Source organism: Phacochoerus africanus, chromosome 10, assembly GCF_016906955.1.
Source record: "Phacochoerus africanus isolate WHEZ1 chromosome 10, ROS_Pafr_v1, whole genome shotgun sequence".
Lineage (NCBI taxonomy): Eukaryota > Metazoa > Chordata > Mammalia > Artiodactyla > Suidae > Phacochoerus > Phacochoerus africanus.
The window spans coordinates 101,275,050-101,293,845 of NC_062553.1; the positions used below are offsets into that span (position 1 = coordinate 101,275,050).

General features: G+C 41.7%; 1 protein-coding gene across 1 annotated transcript in view; it reads right to left on the reverse strand.

Moving 5' to 3' along the window:
• The window catches only part of FGF2 (fibroblast growth factor 2), a 65,121-nt gene extending 49,944 nt beyond the window's left edge, over positions 1-15,177 (reverse strand). The window contains exon 1 of the mRNA XM_047798614.1: positions 14,642-15,177. Within this exon, the coding sequence (XP_047654570.1) occupies positions 14,642-14,819 (178 nt within the window). The 5' untranslated portion in view covers positions 14,820-15,177. The remainder of the gene's footprint in view (positions 1-14,641) is intronic.
• Positions 15,178-18,796: the final 3,619 nt, after the last annotated feature.

An 18,796-nucleotide genomic window follows, 5' to 3' on the forward strand; every position in this document is an offset into this window, starting at 1 on the left:
TCCTTTTCAGATCTTAGTCTGTATCTTAACTCCATTAATATACTCCATTAGTGTTCTTTTTGTGCTTTTTTATAAATGGGGTAATATTTTTAGTATTATTCCAATCATTTCCTTTTTTCTCTTGTCAAAATGGAGACCGTTCCTTTCTAGTGCACGCACATCACTTACAATGTGCCAGGCAATGGGGTTTATATTTCTCAGTTGGACTCCTGCAGTAATTTCCTAACTGTCCTCCCTACTCCCAGCCTTATACCCTTCAATCCATTCCACATACCTTCCTGAGGGATTTTACAAAAGCCCAAATCTCTTACATTGATACTCTTATTCCCCTGATTAAAATTTTTCATTGACTCTCCACTGCCTTGTTTAGTATGGTTTACAAGTCCCACCAGAATCCTGTGTGGCTGAGCTTACTTCTTACCATAACCCTACACCCCAGCCATGCCAAACCATTTGCAGTTCCCAAAGCACACCAAACCTGCTGCTGCTTCCTTGACCTTCATGCCCTTATTAGCATTCCAAGAAAAATTAGTTGAGTTGCAAAACATACATATAGATAATCAAATGAATTCTCCTGCTGTATGAGGATATTAGCTACACTGCTGTTAAAATTTGTGTACAGAGTCTAGCAAAAATTAGAATATTGTTTAGAATAAGAACCTAAAGCATCACTTTTGGTGGTAATTAAGATAACAGAGTCAGCTGTCCAGCAAACCAATTTAGTTGCCTCCCAACATCCGCAGCAGTCACTCCTGTTGAAGCCTTTCCTGATTTTCCTGTTAGAATCAGCTGTCCTTGATATGACCCCACTCTTCCCCCAGGACACAACATAAGCAAAACAGCCACAACATTTCAGCACCTTTATTGATTCACATCTCTTCCTGTCCTGCCAGACAACATACATCTTAAGGGGCAAGCACCTATCTTTTTTTTTTTTTAATTATAGTATTGTAGAATTATAAAATTGTGGTAGTTTCAGGTGTTATGTGCATATATTATTTGACTTTTAATACCCAGTACCCAATGCTATATATGACACCACAGTAGGCATTTTGTGGTTAAAATAACCAATCAGTAAGTACGATGTTTTTATTAAGGTACGACTTATCTGTTCCCAAATATTTAAGATGAGTCACAATGATATTAACAATATACCAGAAAGACAAAGACAAATACCATATGATATCACTTATAACTGGAATCTAATATCCAGCACAAATGAACATCTCCTCAGAAAAGAAAATCATGGACTTGGAGAAGAGACTTGTGGCTGCCTGATGGGAGGGGGAGGGAGGGGGAGGGATCGGGAGCTTGGGCTTATCAGACACAACTTAGAATAGATTTACAAGGAGATCTTGCTGAGTAGCATTGAGAACTATGTCTAGATACTCATGTTGCAACAGAACAAAGGGTGGGGGGAAAAATGTAATTGTAATGTATACACGTAAGGATAACTTGATCCCCTTGCTGTACAGTGGGGAAAAAAAAAAAAAAACAAACAATATACCAAGTCAAAAAAATTTCCTAATGGCTTTTAAATAAGGCAATTAGAAATTAAGAGCTGAAAATTGGTGAAGCCAGGACCGAGATTATTACATCTGCTAGAAAGAAACCATGTATTTTGCTTTCCACAAGCCAGTAGCAATAACAAGTTTCCCAGAGTCCACAGGCTAAAACAAACTGGCTGCTAAGGAGAAGCATAACTAGTCCTGACATGGTTACCAGAGAGAAATGTCTCTCAAAAGACTTCAAAGTGGACACTATATAATAAAATAAACGACCTTAAATATTTCTTAGAATTAACAGAGACATGAGTTTCCAGAGATAAATCACTGACATAAACCACAGGCTCACTCACACCAACACATGCAAGTTGGTTCTCTCACTGTCCTCACTGTCAGTCAGGTTAATGAGAAGATATACTTTAGTTATTAGTGGTAGTGACTTTAACATACTTTGGACCATGGACATTTCCTCTCCTCAGAAAAACACCCCAACATAATATTTTGCATCAATTTTCAAGGGATTATGGAAACCTAAAGCTTGTCTGGACCACCCAGGTTAAAATCCTCAACCTGGAAGAAAGATGTACTCTACATCCTTGAGTCAGGCTTTCAGAGATATTATTTCCCACATCAGGAGGTGATGGCTTGGGCAAAGCAAAGCTCTCCACGATTCTATAACATAAAAGCTCTACAGTTCTACATCATTGAGCATGGCCAAAAATAATTTAAGTCTGGAAAATATTCAACATAAGTGTAGCCAAACAGATATCCCAAATGCTTTTTCTCCTAATCTCGTTAAAACACTCAAAGACTATCTACTTTTTGAGGAATGTAACTTCCTCCAACACCTTCCAAGAAAAATTTGTTGAGCTGCAAAACATACATGTAAATTACTAAATGAATAACTCACTTGCTATAGGAGGATTTTAGCTACCTTGCTGTTTGAAGTTGGGTACAGGGTCTAGCAAAAAATTATAACTTTGAATTAGAATAAGAATCTAAAGCTTCACTGTTGGGTGGATAATTAGCCAAGAGTTAGCTGTCTATTAAAAATACTTTTAGATCATGATAATTAATACACATCACTGATTTTATTTATTTTTTTTTTGTCTTTTGTCTTTTTTTTGTTGTTGTTGTTGCTATTTCTTGGGCCGCTCCCGCGGCATATGGAGGTTCCCAGGCTAGGGGTTGAATCGGAGCTGTAGCCACCGGCCTACGCCAGAGCCACAGCAACGCGGGATCCGAGCCGCGTCTGCAACCTACACCACAGCTCACGGCAACGCCGGATCGTTAACCCACTGAGCAAGGCCAGGGACCGAACCCGCAACCTCATGGTTCCTAGTCGGATTCGTTAACCACTGCGTCACGACGGGAACTCCCACATCACTGATTTTAGTTACCATCAGTGTTCTACCTTTTAGAGAGAGAGCATACTTCCAGTTCATGAAATGTGATACTGTTCCTTGGGTCTTGGCCTAGGAAGCCCAAAACTGGAAAAACTCTAGATCCTCTTCTGAAGTAAATGTACTTCTTTTATAGAAGTTATGAGAAATTTGGTCAGACATTCCACTGAAATCAACAAATCAGCCTATGTATGTTTCAACCCTTCCATTATATATTACTCTATTTATATATCACCCTCATTCCATTATATATAGGACTCTATTTACTACTTTCTGAATTATTTTCTTTTCTCAGTATTCTCAAGTCTCTTGGAATTTTTTTTTCCCAAGACCTACCTCAAGTTTACTACCTGTCTAGAGTTTCCAGAAAAATATCTTTATTCCACATTTTGATATCTAAGACAACCACCCACCTGCTGGTAACCTCACTGTTCTCAGGTTCTCACAGACTTTCAACAGCGTCCACATCTGTAAGCAATGTGGGTACCAGGGCACTAGACTCTTAAGTCCATAATGTTTTTCTGAGGAGAGGAATAATGAGATCAGAGCTGCTCTTTGGAAAGATTGCTCTGCCAAAGAACAATATCCAGCTGATTAGATGGTGTTATAGGCTGAACTGTATCTTTGTGTTTGGAGACAGGGACTCTGAAGAGGTATCTAAGTTAAAACGAGGCCATTGCAGGTGGGCCCTAACCCAGTCTTGATGGTGTCCTCACAAGAAGAGCTCATTCATATGTGTGCACTGGGAGATGACCACACGAAAGGGCAGCAAGAAGGCAGCTGTCTGCAAGCAAGGAGAGGCCTCAGAAAGACCAAACATACAGATACCTTAATCTTGGTCTTCTAGCCTTCAAAACCATGACAAAATTAAATTCTATTGTTTGAGCCACTCAATCCACAATGTTTTGTGGTGGCAGTCCTAGCAAACTTGTTAAGGTGGGATTGGTTACAAGGCAGCTGCAATTCAGGGACAAAACTAATGCAGCTGGGCAACAACTGGAAACCAGTGTGAGTGTAAAAATATTGCAGAACCAAACTGAACAGGACCTGAGATTGTGATGGGGGGATTGAGGAAGAGGATAAGCAGAAATTTACTCCAAGAGATGGGCCTGGTTGTTGAGAAACCGAATGTATTTTATATTTTTTTAAAAAGGAGAGGCAAGTGGCTTCAGGGAAAGAGGCATTTCATTTAAATACATTTCTTAGATGTGCAGCTAAGCACTTTCTTCATATCTCTTTGTCTATCTTGGACTTTATTTGCTCACATAGTAGACACTCAATTATAGCAGACAAATTATTACATATAAATCAATTATTATAGTAGACAAACAATTATTGTTTGACTGACAACCTTGCTTGGTGAAGAAGTTTAAAATAGGTCCAAGAACATCTGCTTTTTTTCTTTTTTTTGCTTTTTAGGGTTGCACCTGCAGCATACGGAAGTTCCCAGGCTAAGGGGTGAATCGGAGCTGTAGCTGCCGGCCTACACCACAGCCACAGCAACGCGGGACTGAGCCATGTCTGTGACCTACACCACAGTTCACGGCATCACCAGATCCTTTACCCACTGAGCAAGGCCAGGTATTTAACCCTCAACCTCACGGTTCCTAGTCAGATTCATTTCCGTTTCCTAGTCAGATTCATTTCCGCTGAGCCACGATGTAAACTCCTATAATTCATTATTTTTTAACCCAATTCCTAATGTATGTGTCTTCCACAAAACCAGTTAGCAAGAATGACTTGACAACTGTATCTCCATTATATTCCCATTATTAAACTCCTGAGTTTAGAGTAGTGTATAAATTTAAGTATATAAGAAGAACTTCTAGAACTAGGAAATATACTAAAAATCAAATGTTTCCCTTTCACATAACTGTTTTCACCTTGCCTCAAAGATAAGGAAATAAAGTTAATCAATCTTACATTTAAAGATTAAATTAGATAGGCTCTCCAGATTTCTGATTCTAGTTAAGACGCAAAGTAACAAAAGAGGACCCACCATGCAAAATGCAATTTATACCATCTCAGAATCAGAATTTCCAAGATGAATGGAACCTTTTTCTCTTGAGTCCTCATCCAATTCAAGTAGTCATCCAGCTATGAATAAATGACACCTCTTCTAACACACACACACACACACACACACACACACACAATCTCCAAATGAGCCAAAGCTAGAAAAAGCTATGAGAGAAAGGTCAAATGACACAGGAGAATTAAAAACAAACAAACAAAAAAACTAGGCAAGGGAAGAAACGTAATAGAAAAAATCAAAATATATAAAGAAGACATGTAACAGGTGTTAGATTAAAAGATATGTTATTAGGTAGTAGATTAATTTCATTTCTAATTCAAAACAAAGGTTGTTGATCAAGTGTTGTATTTCAAAAAGTACTTTTTTAAATGGAGGTATTATTTGACTCTGTTACTCTCTTCCACTTTCTATTTATGTTACGATTCCCTAAAAAGCTATGAATTGTTTTCTGTGTGCAAAATGATTCAGCTCAGAAAGGAGTAGAAGGAGACTGGTCATTCAGCAATCTCTCCCACCCACCCTTGCAGACATCACATCACAAAGACTATGACTCACTTTGTCATACAGTTTCTATCCTTTAAGGAGTTTTAAGATTGTTGTGATGAATACTGGCTCATAAATCTGAATGAATATTAGGATGAAACTATTTGTGCCATTTCCTCACAGCCAAAAGGGATATAAACAATGGTACCAGACAGTTATTAATCCTAATTTATAAAATGATTCACTGGTTTCAGACTTGAGACATTTAAGCCTTAAAATATCTGATTCAAGTATGAATTCTCAGGTCTGCACTCTTTAATTAGAGGATTATAACTAGTTCTTGAATTGGCTAGAAATGTTCACATGTTATTCAACAGCTGCAAAGAAAACCTTTCATAATAAAAATTAATCCTAACAAATGATTGTGTTTTACCTTTATTGCTCCCTTTGAATAATGTGAAAGGTGTCTGCAGCAGGAAATACAGTGATGCTACATTCGATTTATCCATTTTACATGCCTCATGTCGAAGTGCTTATGCTCATTTACTTAAAGTTCTAGGTCATAGGACAATACCGATTGAACCTCTTCATTCATTTCACAACGGGGCCAAGGGGATGAATGAACCTGTTCATTCATTTCACAATGGGGCCAAGGGGATTCTGGGATCAGTAAATTCAGTCCCAGACTTCTGAGTAGAAAAGAGAGTAAAGGATTGCTAAGCCATATTGCCTGAATTTTGAAAAATCTTTCTGATTAGGAATTTCCAATAAAACTGAGGGACAAGAAGTTAAAACACACCAAGGTATTAGAATTTTTGGATCGCATTCAGGAGAGGAAAGATGAGTACAGTATGGTATGAAAGAAATGGGCCTAGGACTGGGGTAAGGTAAGAGGATTGAGAGGACCTTCCAGCTCAGGGAAACAGCCCAATTAAAGGCTAAGAGGATGAGAAGGATATGTGGAGACAGTTGGAAAGGAAGTTAGAGGACTTGGCTAACTTGTTGGGTACACATCAAACTTAACACACATTCTTTGAGGGGACACTGCATGAAGACAGAGCTCAGAGTCCCAGTGCAGGAGACAAACATGTACACAATTAATAACAACAAAAATCACTAAGTCGGTAGAAGAATACGTACCAAGTCCTTGGCGAAAACAGAGGTAGAAACACTGACTTCTCCCTGGGACAGTAGCGGAAAGCTTCATAAAGGCGAAGACTGTTCAGCTGGCTCTTAAAAGATTTTTCCAGAGAAAGGCAGGAATGGGAACAAGGTTTAAGAAAGGAATTGATTTAAAAAAAAAAAACAAAAAACAAAAAACAAAAAAAGCCCCACGATTTTTCAAAAATAAGCATCACAAGCAGAAAAGCCAATCATTGTATTAGTGATGGGTTCTGTCAGATTAGAAACTGATTAAAGCTCTGCACAGTGGCAACAGGGGAGGGTGGGTGGTAAAGACGGAGTTAAGATTGATCAAGCAGCCCATATTTGAGACGGGGAGTCTGGGAGGTATGGTTCTAGGTGAGTAAAGGGCAGAGGAAATCAGGAGACAGCGTAGAGAAAAGTCACTGAGGCAGGGAAGACTCCAAAGTGTCTAGCTTTGGAGACTTAGAAGAATTTCACTCCAAACAGACATTTGGTAGGAAGGGTGCTAGTCTGGAAAATGATGTTATGCTTTATGGGGGCTGGACTGAGCTGAGGCTGTGGCAGCACATCCATCCTTTGGACAGGAGGAGACACAGTACTAACACTGAGATGGGAAATCAGAAACAAGACTCTAAATGATCCGCTGCAGGAGCATAAGTACATGGCAAGAAGGGGAGAGGACCAAAACAAGAGCCTTGGGGAATATGAGAGCACAAGAGCAAAAGCGGAGACCAGAGAAGACAGCTGAGTAGGTGAGAGCAAACCAGGTTGATAGGGTATACCAGGAGCCAAGGAATTTTCAAGAAGACAGAGACAGTCATTGGTGTCCAGTGTTACAAGTAGGGTGACAAATCGTACAAGTCCAGGTGCTTGAACAGGAGGACTGCTGGGGCCCAGAATGAGAACCTGGGGACAGAATCCAGAGTTAAAAAGAGGAAAGGAGAAGAAGTAGACGAGGATGGCACAGGATTCTAGGATAATGGCCACAAAAGAATGAACAAACAATATACAGCATACCTGAGGAATTTTATAACATACCGTATATGATAAAAAATCTTGAGTACTTTTGAAAGAAAGCAGAATTTGTAATGAGAGCTTTAGACTAATTATCCTGAGAAATGATTCATCTTTCTATGGAACTTGTATAGAGAGGATAACCTATGGATTATCCTAAAAAATGCTAACAGTCAGCTTTTGAGATTACAAAATATTTTCCAAATACAATTTTTTTTACACATAATCATTTTCATTAAGACATTGACCATGTGTCTAAACATGGAGAACTACGGACCTCGACCAGGTTTTATAGAGCATGTGTAGTTATTCCATAGGAAGGTCCACAAAGATTGTTTTCTTCAGCAGTTGAACACTTCCCAGAGTAAGCGGTACAAACCTTTTATGATGTTTATTTGTAGAAAAGTCATTGTTCCTACATTAAGGTACCATCATCTTTTCAAAGTGCCTAAGTCATGACTAGAGAATAATCTACTCACAGAATCTAGCCAATTCATTACTACACTATACAAATTCCCCTTAAAAAAAAAAAAAAAAAAAACCCTTTCCCCTCAAATACCTTAAAAAAAATCTGTGAACCTTATTCTTAAGAATTCCGTGGAATAATTCAGAGGGTAAGTTAATATGAGGAAGTAAGTAGCACTTTAAAAACAGAAATGTCAACACACACACACACACACACACACACACCTGATTTCTTTTTTTTATTTTTTATTTATTTTATTTATTTATTTATTTATTTATTTGGCTTTTTGCTATTTCTTGGGCCGCTCCCGCGGCATATGGAGGTTCCCAGGCTAGGGGTCGAATCGGAGCTGTAGCCACTGGCCTACGCCAGAGCCACAGCAACGTGGGATCCGAGCCGAGTCTGCAACCTACACCACAGCTCACGGCAACGCCGGATCGTTAACCCACTGAGCAAGGCCAGGGACCGAACCCGCAACCTCATGGTTCCTAGTCGGATTCGTTAACCACTGCGCCACGACGGGAACTCCACACACCTGATTTCTATAAATGAATGATTAAGCATTAAGGATGCAATGACCAACTCAAAGTCACCCCATGCAGGGAGAGTGACCGAGGACAGCTAGGATGAGACATAAATTAAACACTGAATAATACTGGCTATCTGTTGCCGCCAGACCCCTCAAACTTCTTTAAATTAAAAAGATCCCATAGGAATTCAGAATGGGACTAAGCCAGCTTCTAAAAAGTACAGTCTACAGGTCAATGGGTGAGGTTCCCAGGAGTCACCACTTTAGGCTTAGTCCTCTCCTAAATTCCTGTGGCTATAAATAACCTAGCTTAGAGGGAGAATGCAATAGCTAACCCCTAACAATGGATACAACAAGGAAACAATGAAAATCATGGTGCCACTACTCCATTTCCCAATGATACACAGAAAATTCTACATTGATAGTGGTTATTCTGAATTATTTTGGAAACAACTAAACACTGACAACATGCAAGTTAAGACCAGACCCCTGATTTAAAAGTGTGGAAAATGACAAGCTCAAAAACAAAACAAAGGAGTTCTTTGTGGCTCAGCAGGTTAACCCAACCAGTATCCATGAGGATGTGGGTTCGATCCTTGGCCTCTCTCAGTGGGTTACAGATCCGGTGTTGTTGTGAGCTGTGGTGTCGGTGGCAGAATTGGCTCAGATACCTGTGTTGCTGTGGCTGTGGTGCAGGCCAGCAGCTATGGCTCCAATTCGACCTCTAGCCTGGGAACCTCCATATCCCTCGGGTGCTGCCCTAAAAGGACAAAAAAAAAAAAAGAAAAAAAAAGAAAACAAAATTAAGTATATTTGTTTGGACTGAATATGGTGATGAGGTCATGGGGTTTGTTCCCCAAATGTGCCGATTTGTCTTGTTCTCTGTCATGCACTGTTAGCCCAGCCTTCTTACAGATGTGTGTTATAGGACAGAGGGGGCCAAGCGGGGTGTTTCAAAAATCAGCACTGGAATTGGAAAAACAAGCAAAAGCAATGGCACATGCATAGTTACTATCCTGCTATACAGATTATCTTGTGGCTTGAAAATAACAATTCTTACAATGTGAGACCTTTAACAGCCTTTTTCAGTATCATGGACAGTGATTTCTAAGAATCAATGTATAGATGAGTAAAGTCATTTTATAATGCTAATGTATAAAGAATGATTCTGGTGTTATTACATCTGAAACATTTTATGTTCAAATTAAACCTACAAATCATGGCCATCTATTTAAAATAGCATCCATCATAAATCAGAACAAGAATACTTAGAACCTACTTGTTACACCACTGTCAACGTCTAATTACACGATGACCATTTTATAAACACAACTGAGGCCCTCAGGGCCTGTCACAGAGGCTATTGCCTTTTCTAGGCTGAAGTCACTTGGCATCAAGTGCATCTTAAAAGGCTACTAAGGTGTTGTAATACCGATGACTCATGAATTGTCCTTTCATTGCGGTACCAACTACATGACTTCCACAATTAAATGAGCTATTAGACTCTTACTTCATTTGTTTACTGCACACAAATAGCATTACAGTAAAGAGCATGCTTATTAAGGTAAATTGGTGGCATCCACTTGCCAGATCTTACTCAAAAAGGGTGGGTGAGGAGAGAATCTGGTATCATTCAATCAAAAGTTCCACTTACTTAAAGGAAGAGAAGGAAAGGTGTTTTCCTCCAACACCTCCAGGAAAACAATCAGGGGCAGCCTATGAACTGATAAGAACTCCTCAGAGGGGCAGGTTCTGTCAATACCCAGAAAGAGAGGAAGCCTAAAAAGAAGACCCAGAAGGCTCTCTGTGACTGAACAGAAGAGATCCATCCAGGAGGCTGAGGGACAGCAGGGATAGGAGGCAAGGGGCCAGGTGGGCAAGAATCGGCAGGTAAAGACAGACATTCAATTACTTTTCTGAACCTCAATATCTTCTGCCAAATGAGACTGGTGGACTCAATGTTCTGATGCCTCCCTCTCAATTTCACAAGTTTGTGTTTTTAATGATGGGGCTTGCATGGAGTCTGTGCCGTAGCAAAGGGGACAGGAAGCAGATGGGGATCCCATCCCTGCTCCACAGAGGAGTGGACAGGTCCCCCTGACTCCTCAAGGCTCAGCATTCTCTGTCTGGAGCCTGGAAGCAGAGCAGTGTGGCAAGCAGGCAGTCACCTTCTGGGAGAAGCCCAAGGAGGAGATCCAGCACTTCTAACTACCTTCATTTTTTCCAAAATAAGAACATCTGGAATATATTTAATGCTAAAATGTACACAAGCAGCATACTTTTCCCTTGCTATACTCCACCACTTGTTGTACATGCTACTTGGGAGAAAATGTTCTCTCTTCTGAATGTTTCCACATAGTTCACTACTTTGGAGCATATACTTAATGTTACACAGTCCCATGGACCTTTGGAAGGGGGCTGGCAAAGTAACCAGGATGCCAAAAGGAAGGTGAGGGTGCGGCACACACACTGGGGAAGCAGACTCTGTTTTTACCTTGCTTTTATCAAGACCTCATGTCAAATGAAGGTTATTCCAGGATCATGAAACAAGGGCAGGAAAATGGGCCTTTTCTTTTTCTTTCCTTTCTTTCCTTCCTTTTTCTTTCCTTTCTTTCCTTCCTTCCTTCCTCCCCCCGCCCCTTTTCTTTCTTTTTAGGGCTTTACCCACAGCATATGGAAGTTCCCAGGCTAGGGGTCAAATCAGAGCTGCAGCTGCTGGCCTAACCCACAGTCACAGCAACACCAGATCCAAGCAGCATCTGTATGTAACCTACACCACAGCTCACGGCAACTCCAGATCCTTAACCCACTGATCAAAGCCAGGGACAGAATCCATGTCTTCATGGATACTGGTTGGGTTTGTTACTGCTGAGCCCAAACAGGAACTCTGAAAACAGTGCTTTTCAAGGGAAAACTCAAGCAAGAACCCACATGAGAAGCACAGGTGATCTTTGGCAATACTGAGTAGTTGGGATTCAGTCACCTTACCTTACATTCCCTTTCCTTTCTCCCACTTTCCTCCTGCCCTACATCTTTTCACAACCTGAGCCAAGTCCCCCACACCTAACCAGTGCCCCACATTTATGCCGCCATCTTCAAAGCTTCCCTCCCTCAACTTCAGTCCTTCTGGTCAGATTTCGGGGAAGAAATTGCACACAACTTAACTCAAACCAAGTGGTAAAATCCAATAATGGTTGAACTCTTCAGAGGTACAGTCTTCCCCTGGTATCCATGGGGGTTTGGTTCCAGGATCCCCAGCAGATACCAACAGTAGTGGAGGCTCGAGTCCCTCATGAAAAATGGCATAGCTGTTGGCCCTCCATCTCCATACATAGATGGGGAACCCTCGGATATGGGGCACAGACTGTGTTTGCATGTTAGAAACAGCTGGACAGAAGGTGTTAACACCAAAGGAATAACCCTCAAATGGTAGATTTTTCAGGTCCATTGAGCAAAACAGCTTGAGGAATGGGGCCTTAGGTTTGTCAGCATTTCAAACCAGTCCAGACACCTAAGCCTTAATTCAGTGGGAAGTTGTAGCAACCATTAACTCTGCTTTATTTCTCCAAGTTTGCGGATCAGTTTTGTTTGTTGTGAAGAATGGAGAGGATGTGGTTGAAAGTATATTGTTATGTCATGTCCATATTCATTTTTTTCTTATCTCTTTCCCCTAAGTTTCCTCTTGGTTTGGTCAACCATCAGGACACATTCCATATGCCGGGAAAAAAATATTGCAATTAAAACTTATGTCCAGCTTGGGATACATAAAAGTAGTCCAAATTCATCATTTTTAGATTTACATTCCTGTCAGTCTATTGCCTGGTAAAAGGTGATTTAAAAAAATCAATCATCTCCATAAACTCTTCACTTTTAACATCTTGTCTTTAGCTGGTTATCAAGTTGGCAGAGTTTCTCAGCCTTAGCACCATTAACACCTGGGTCAGAAAATTTTTTGCTGAGGGATGCAGGAGGTACTGTGTGTCCTGTAGGATGTTTAACAACATCCCCGGCCTCTACTTATATGCCAGCAGCACCCTTCCAGGCATTGCCAAATGGGGGGAGTAGGAATGGGGATGGGTATCAACCCCATTTGATTACCACTGGGTTAAAATCAGATTACAAAAATGACAACTCAATCCAGAATTGAGAATTAACGTTAATGGCTGTCTTTACAAGGATGGTAATGTGGTGTGCAGTTCAGAATTATCCTCACTTGCTAGTCCCTATACACTTTTATTCTAAAGGAAATAGGGTATTGAAGCTTCAAAGTGGAAAAAATGTAATAAGATAACTGGAAAAAAAATAAAAAAGAGTACTAGGGGAAGCCCCAACATGAATCTGATCTGGAGAAGAGTTCTGTCTTCTACTCACAACAACATGGTCTTTCTTAAACTCCTAGAAAAGAGCAAAATTAACTGGTATATATGCATGCACCCTGCCCTAATCAGCTGGGCTAGTCTGGCAGCCAACTGAAGAACAAACTCCAAAGATAATTTGTGAAACCTACTTAAGCTACAAAAAAAAAAAAAAAAAGAGTAAGAGCATTAACCCATATGTTGGGCTACAAGCATCTTTTCAGTTTTTACTGGATAAGGTAAGCAGCTGGTAAAATTTTTAAATTATGGCAGACCTGAAAAAAAAATTACAGACCTGCATCGTTTGCTGTTTCGGAATCAATTAAGACCCAACTTTTACAAAAGGACATTTCCCATTCTAGAATTTGTCAACTCAGGTTTGGCTGCAGAACTTTCTCCTCTTCCTAACCCCTCCCTCACAGGTGAAGGACATACCATTAGCATCAAAAGGTAAACTCCTGTGGGTCTAATGCAAAAAGAGGATGAGATTTCCACCTGAAACCCATAGAGAAAGGCCTGGCAGAACAGCTTTTAAAACAGATGTTTTAGCTACACTTACAGGATGACAGTTAAAAATACATCTGATCCTCTTTCTTTCACTTAAAATTCATCAATGTTTTTTAACCAGCTCATTTTATGCCCTTTTCTTCCCTTTTCTCTAGACCAGTGGGTCTCAAAGTGTGCTCCGCCTCAACATCACCAGGGAACGCAAATTATCAGACCCCACTCCAGACCTAAGGAATCAAACTGTGGGAGATAGTTCTTCCATGCCTGCTAACAAACTATCCATGTGATTCTAAGGCACTCCTAAAGTTTGAGAACTAGTAACTCAGGCCAGACTTATTTCTATAACCACAAACACTTTCTTTTTTTTTTTTTTACAGTAAACCAAAGTGTAGACTAGTAAACTGAATCCTCTGAGCACTTTATATAACTTTATATAAATTCTTATTTGATCCTCAAACCCGATGCAAGGTAAATAATATCCCCACTTTCGGGAAGAGGAAACGGGTTCACAAGTTAAGTATCTCTCGAGGTCCCAAACCTAATAACTGCAAACGGAAAATTAAAGTTTTTGCAGTTCTTTTCAGAACTGAAACGAAAATCTACAGCACAAAGCCCATTCGTTTTTTTCTTTCAGCTTTCGAAAATTCGGAGGAAAAAACAGAAGTGGGTGGACGAGAGCAGTGTGCCAGCCACCTCGGATCCTACCGAATTGGAATTTAAAGGCATGGCTCTTATAGTATTTTCCCTTTTAATTCGGCTGCGGTCGGCTTTGCGGGGGCGGGGAGTGGGCTGCGTGCATCCCAGAGAGAAGGGGTCGAAACTCAAGCCTGGGGGCGCGGGCGGCACCTGGCGGGCGGCTCACCTCCGCTCCGCCGCGGGGTATCCCGGATACGACAGGTTGTCAGCGCTCAGCAAGCCGCCGGCAAGGCCGGGGCGCCCTGCGGCTCCGGGCCCAGAGGACTGGTTTACCAGGGGAAAGCGGCACACTCCAAAGCGTAGGGGAGCTTCTACCCGCCACCGCAGCTCGGGGGAGGAGGGGGCGAGCGGTGAACCTGAAACCGCCGAGGGCAGCGCGGAGAGAAACCACAAGTCCCACTGGGGTCGGAGTGGAGAGAAGGAGAGCGGGGACTGGAAGGCAGGCAAGAGAACCGCGCGAGATGGAGACCGCGCTGGGGAGGACCAGCGGGCCAGTACTCACTGTGAGGGTCGCTCTTCTCCCGGACCCCATCCACTCGGCCGTCGGGGTGGATGCGCAGAAAGAAGCCTCCGTTTTTGCAGTACAGCCGCTTAGGATCCTTGAAGTGGCCGGGCGGGAAGGCGCCGCTGCCGCCGTCCTCCGGCAGGGCGGGCAGCGTGGTGATGCTCCCGGCTGCCATGGCCCCACCAGGGCTCTGCCGGGGTCCCCGAGCCCCTGGAGCCGCGCGGGGAGCCGCCGCCGCCACCGACCCCCGGCCCCGGCCTCCGACGCGCTCCGGAGCGCGGCCCCGGCCCCGGCCCCCCAGCCTCCCGCCCCGCGGCACGCGGCCGCGCCCGCGGGCCCCCAGCCTCGTGCTGTTTGGCCGCTTCGCTCTCTGCCGGCCCTGGAGCTGCGGGTTAGGGCTGGGTTTCTCGGCGGCTGCCACTCTCGGCAGGGCCGCCTCCCCAAACTGCAGCGCCCGGGATCGGCTTGCAACTGCGGCTCTGAGTCCGCTGGTCTGGCACCGGCCGAGCCGCGCGGCGTCACATCTTCTACATCTCCACCCCCAAACGCCCACCAACCCCCACGCCCCCGGCCCTCCTCCCTTCCAGCGCGCCGCCCCCTACTCGCTCGGGTTTTCTGGGGCCGGCCTCTGGGTCCGCCGCTCCGGCTGCCTCACGCAAGCGCGCGACATCCAAAGGGAGTTGGAAGGCAGTCGCGGGCGGGGGAGATGCGGGGGCGCGGCAGGAGGCCAAAGCCAAGGCCTCCGCAGCTCCAGAGCCCTCGACCCCGCCGGTTCCCCAGAAGGCGCCCCAGCCCAACCCCGCGCCACCCAAACGACATTTAGTCTTTCTCCACAGTGAGGAGCTTTTGCTGTGCAACCAGTCGTGACTCAACTTTTCAAAGTTTAAATGCAATTTTCTCCCCCATTCTTTTTCCCTGCCAGCTCTTCAAAGCTGAGAAACTATTTCCATCCCGGAAAAAAAAAGAGGAATCGGAAGCGAGGGAGGATTGTGTGTCACAGTAGGTTTTGAACCTCTCTAATCACCGAAAGATGAGGGGTACCCGCAAGGCACAAATTGCTAAAATTGAAGGCAGAGGCTGAAGTAGTTTACTAACAGAAGGAAAGAAAGAGGCCAGAGAAGGGGAGAGGATTGGGTTGCTAAAAGGAAAGAGTTTTCCTTTTACTAACTTAACTTGAATTAGACAACGTGTAAAGATGAAGATGGGTCTCAAATCCTTATCACGTTAGAAGCATGTTAATGTCTTTTTCTAGCTAAACTGTTAGGCATTTCTTGGAAGGAGGGTAGTTTTCTGAAAATCCCAAACTACAAAATTAAAGTTAATTGCACTTCGCTAACTTTCAGTAGAATATAACAGGTACTACAGATAAGGAAAATACTGGTCCATAAAATTCATATACTGAGCGCCTACTGTGTGCAAAGCATTTCAGTAAATGCAGTGAGAAAAGCCTCATTGCATGGGATCTTCTGGCACAGTGAAGGCGACAATGGGGAGCATGAACAACACAAACAAAATCAGCTTGAGGGTAGTCAGGGCTAGGGAAAGCTTCTAGGAAGAGGTGAGAATACAGAAGTTCCTCTGTTTAAGAACATGTTTGCTTTTGAAAGATTATCCATGAGTGCATTTGTTCATGTCTCCAAGAGAGGTTTAACTCCAGGTGCATTTCTAAGCTGTTAAATAAGAGTGTGCATCAATTCTTTGGAGCTTTAAAACCAGGCTTAATCTGGGCCAGTTCCGGTTCTCTGACATCTCTCTCCAAAATGGACAGGTTTAGTCTGCACCGAAAATTTGTTATAACAAAGAGCTCCCTTTCAGATGATCTCTGTAGGTATCCCAGGGAATGCCTGAAGCTACCGCAGCACTCTTCAGGTTGCCCCTTACTTTGAAATCAAGTTAGATTTGAGTAAGTCTTGAACTCTGTCACAGAAACCTGTGTTCCAAGACCAAAGGGATAAAAGCTAAGTCAAAATATTTTTAAATAGTAGTATCCAGAAATTTGGGGAACAGCTACAAGCAGTTAAGTAATTTGTATGCTAATAGACCACAGGTCTTGTAGAATTGCATCCCATGTACAATAACTGATTGTTTTCTAATTCCTTCAAAGTCAGGATATCACAAGAAATGGTTAAGCCAGTTCTAGGAATCTAGGTCTCCAAGGCAAATAGTGTTAATTCCAAGAAGACATCATTAAGAAAGTTGTCTCAAGTTCCTACCCAGAGCCTTTTCAACACACACTTGTATGGACACAGAGAGACAGACAATATTCTTCCATACAATCATTTTGGTCTCAGCTGCACCAGGAGCACTTGACTTACTTGAATTCTCAATTCACCCAACTATAAGGATGAAAATAAAAAAATAATTTTGAAAAATAACTAGAATCAACGGTAGAATTCTATAAGATGATGAATTGAAAACATTAATTTTAAAAACCATTAGGTTCCAGTGAGAATGCTTTGGAAACTATAAAAGAAGGACTTACTCCTCAATGCTTTAGATACCTTAGATATCTTTAGATAATGCTTTAGAAACTATAACAGAAGGAGAACTTCCTCACAATACCAAGATAAATTACCTTGGAATTAATAAGAATTGTTCGGAATATAAATGATGAAAAGTACAAAGACTTAATGAGAGCTTAAAAAAAAAAATCTCAAATGTTCCTGGATGGAAACATACAGTAAAATAACAGTGTCAAATTCCTCTAACCATATTTAAAATTTTTAAACAATAATCAAAATGTTAGCACAGTTTTTAAAACTATTTAACAATATGTAAAATTCATTTGGATAAATATATAAGAATAGCAAATACTTTTTTTAATGTAGGGGAAAATGTGAAAGACTTTTAAATCGAAAAGAAAAAATTGATTACTAAATATCTTCAATGGAATAGGAGTTAGTAGAACTAAATTAGCTGATTCTATGGGGTCCCAGTATCTTTGAGCAACTTTACAACTCGTGTAAGTTGTAGGTAACTGTCATGGAATGAAGTGTGTGACCTTCAGATTCATTTGTTGAGGCTCTAACCTCCAATGTGACTGTATTTGGAGACAGGACCTTTACAGGAGGCAATTAAATTTAAATGAGATCGTAAGGGTGGAGTCTTACAATGGAATAATTAGGCCAGAAGTGAAATAAAGGGATCCACATTGTAGATGTAGAAGTAAATCTATCTGTATTTGCAGATGACACACAATTTTTTTTTGTCTTTTTCTAGGGCAGCACCCAAGGCATATGGAGGTTCCCAGGCTAGGGGTCGAATCGGAGCTGTAGCCACCAGCCTACGCCAGAACCACAGCAACTCGGGATCCGAGCTGCGTCTGCAACCTACGCCTCAGCTCATGGCAATGCTGGATCCTTAACCCACTGAGCGAGGCTAGGGATCCAACTTGCAACCTCATGGTTCCTAGCTGGATTCATTAACCACTGAGCCACGATGGGAACTCTGACACAATCTTAAATATAGAAAATCCTAAAGAACATATGTACACATGCATACAACTATAAGAGCTAATAAATGATTTCAGCAAGATTGCTGGATACAAGATCAGTATATTAAAATGAGTTGCATTTCTTTACACTAGCAAAGTACAATCCAAAAATGAAATTAAAAAAACAATTCTGGGAGTCCTCTTATATGCAGAGGTTAAGGATTTGGCATTGTCACTGTAGCTTGGGGAGCTGCTGTGGCATGGGTTCGGTTCCTAGCCAGCGCAGCCAATTTAAAAAAGAAAAATTCAAAGAGAGAAAGAAAGCAAACAATTCCACTTACAATAGCATCAAAATAAATAAAATACTTAGGAATAAATTTAACCAAAGAAGTTCAAGACTTGTATACTGAAAACTACAAAACATTATTTGGAAGAATTAAAGGAAGTATAAATAAATGGAGAGATATCTATATTCATGGATTTGAAGACAATATTGTTATGATGGTAACTAATACTAAAGTTGATCTACAGATTCAATGCATTCTCTGTCAAAATTCCAACTTCCTTTTTTTGAAGAAAATGACAAGCTAATTCTAAAATTCATATGGATAGGCAAAGAACTCCAATCTTGAATAAGAAGAAGAGAAATCGAAGACAATTTCAAAACTTTCTACAAAGCTATAGTGTATAGGACAGTGTGGTACAGAATTAAGGATAAG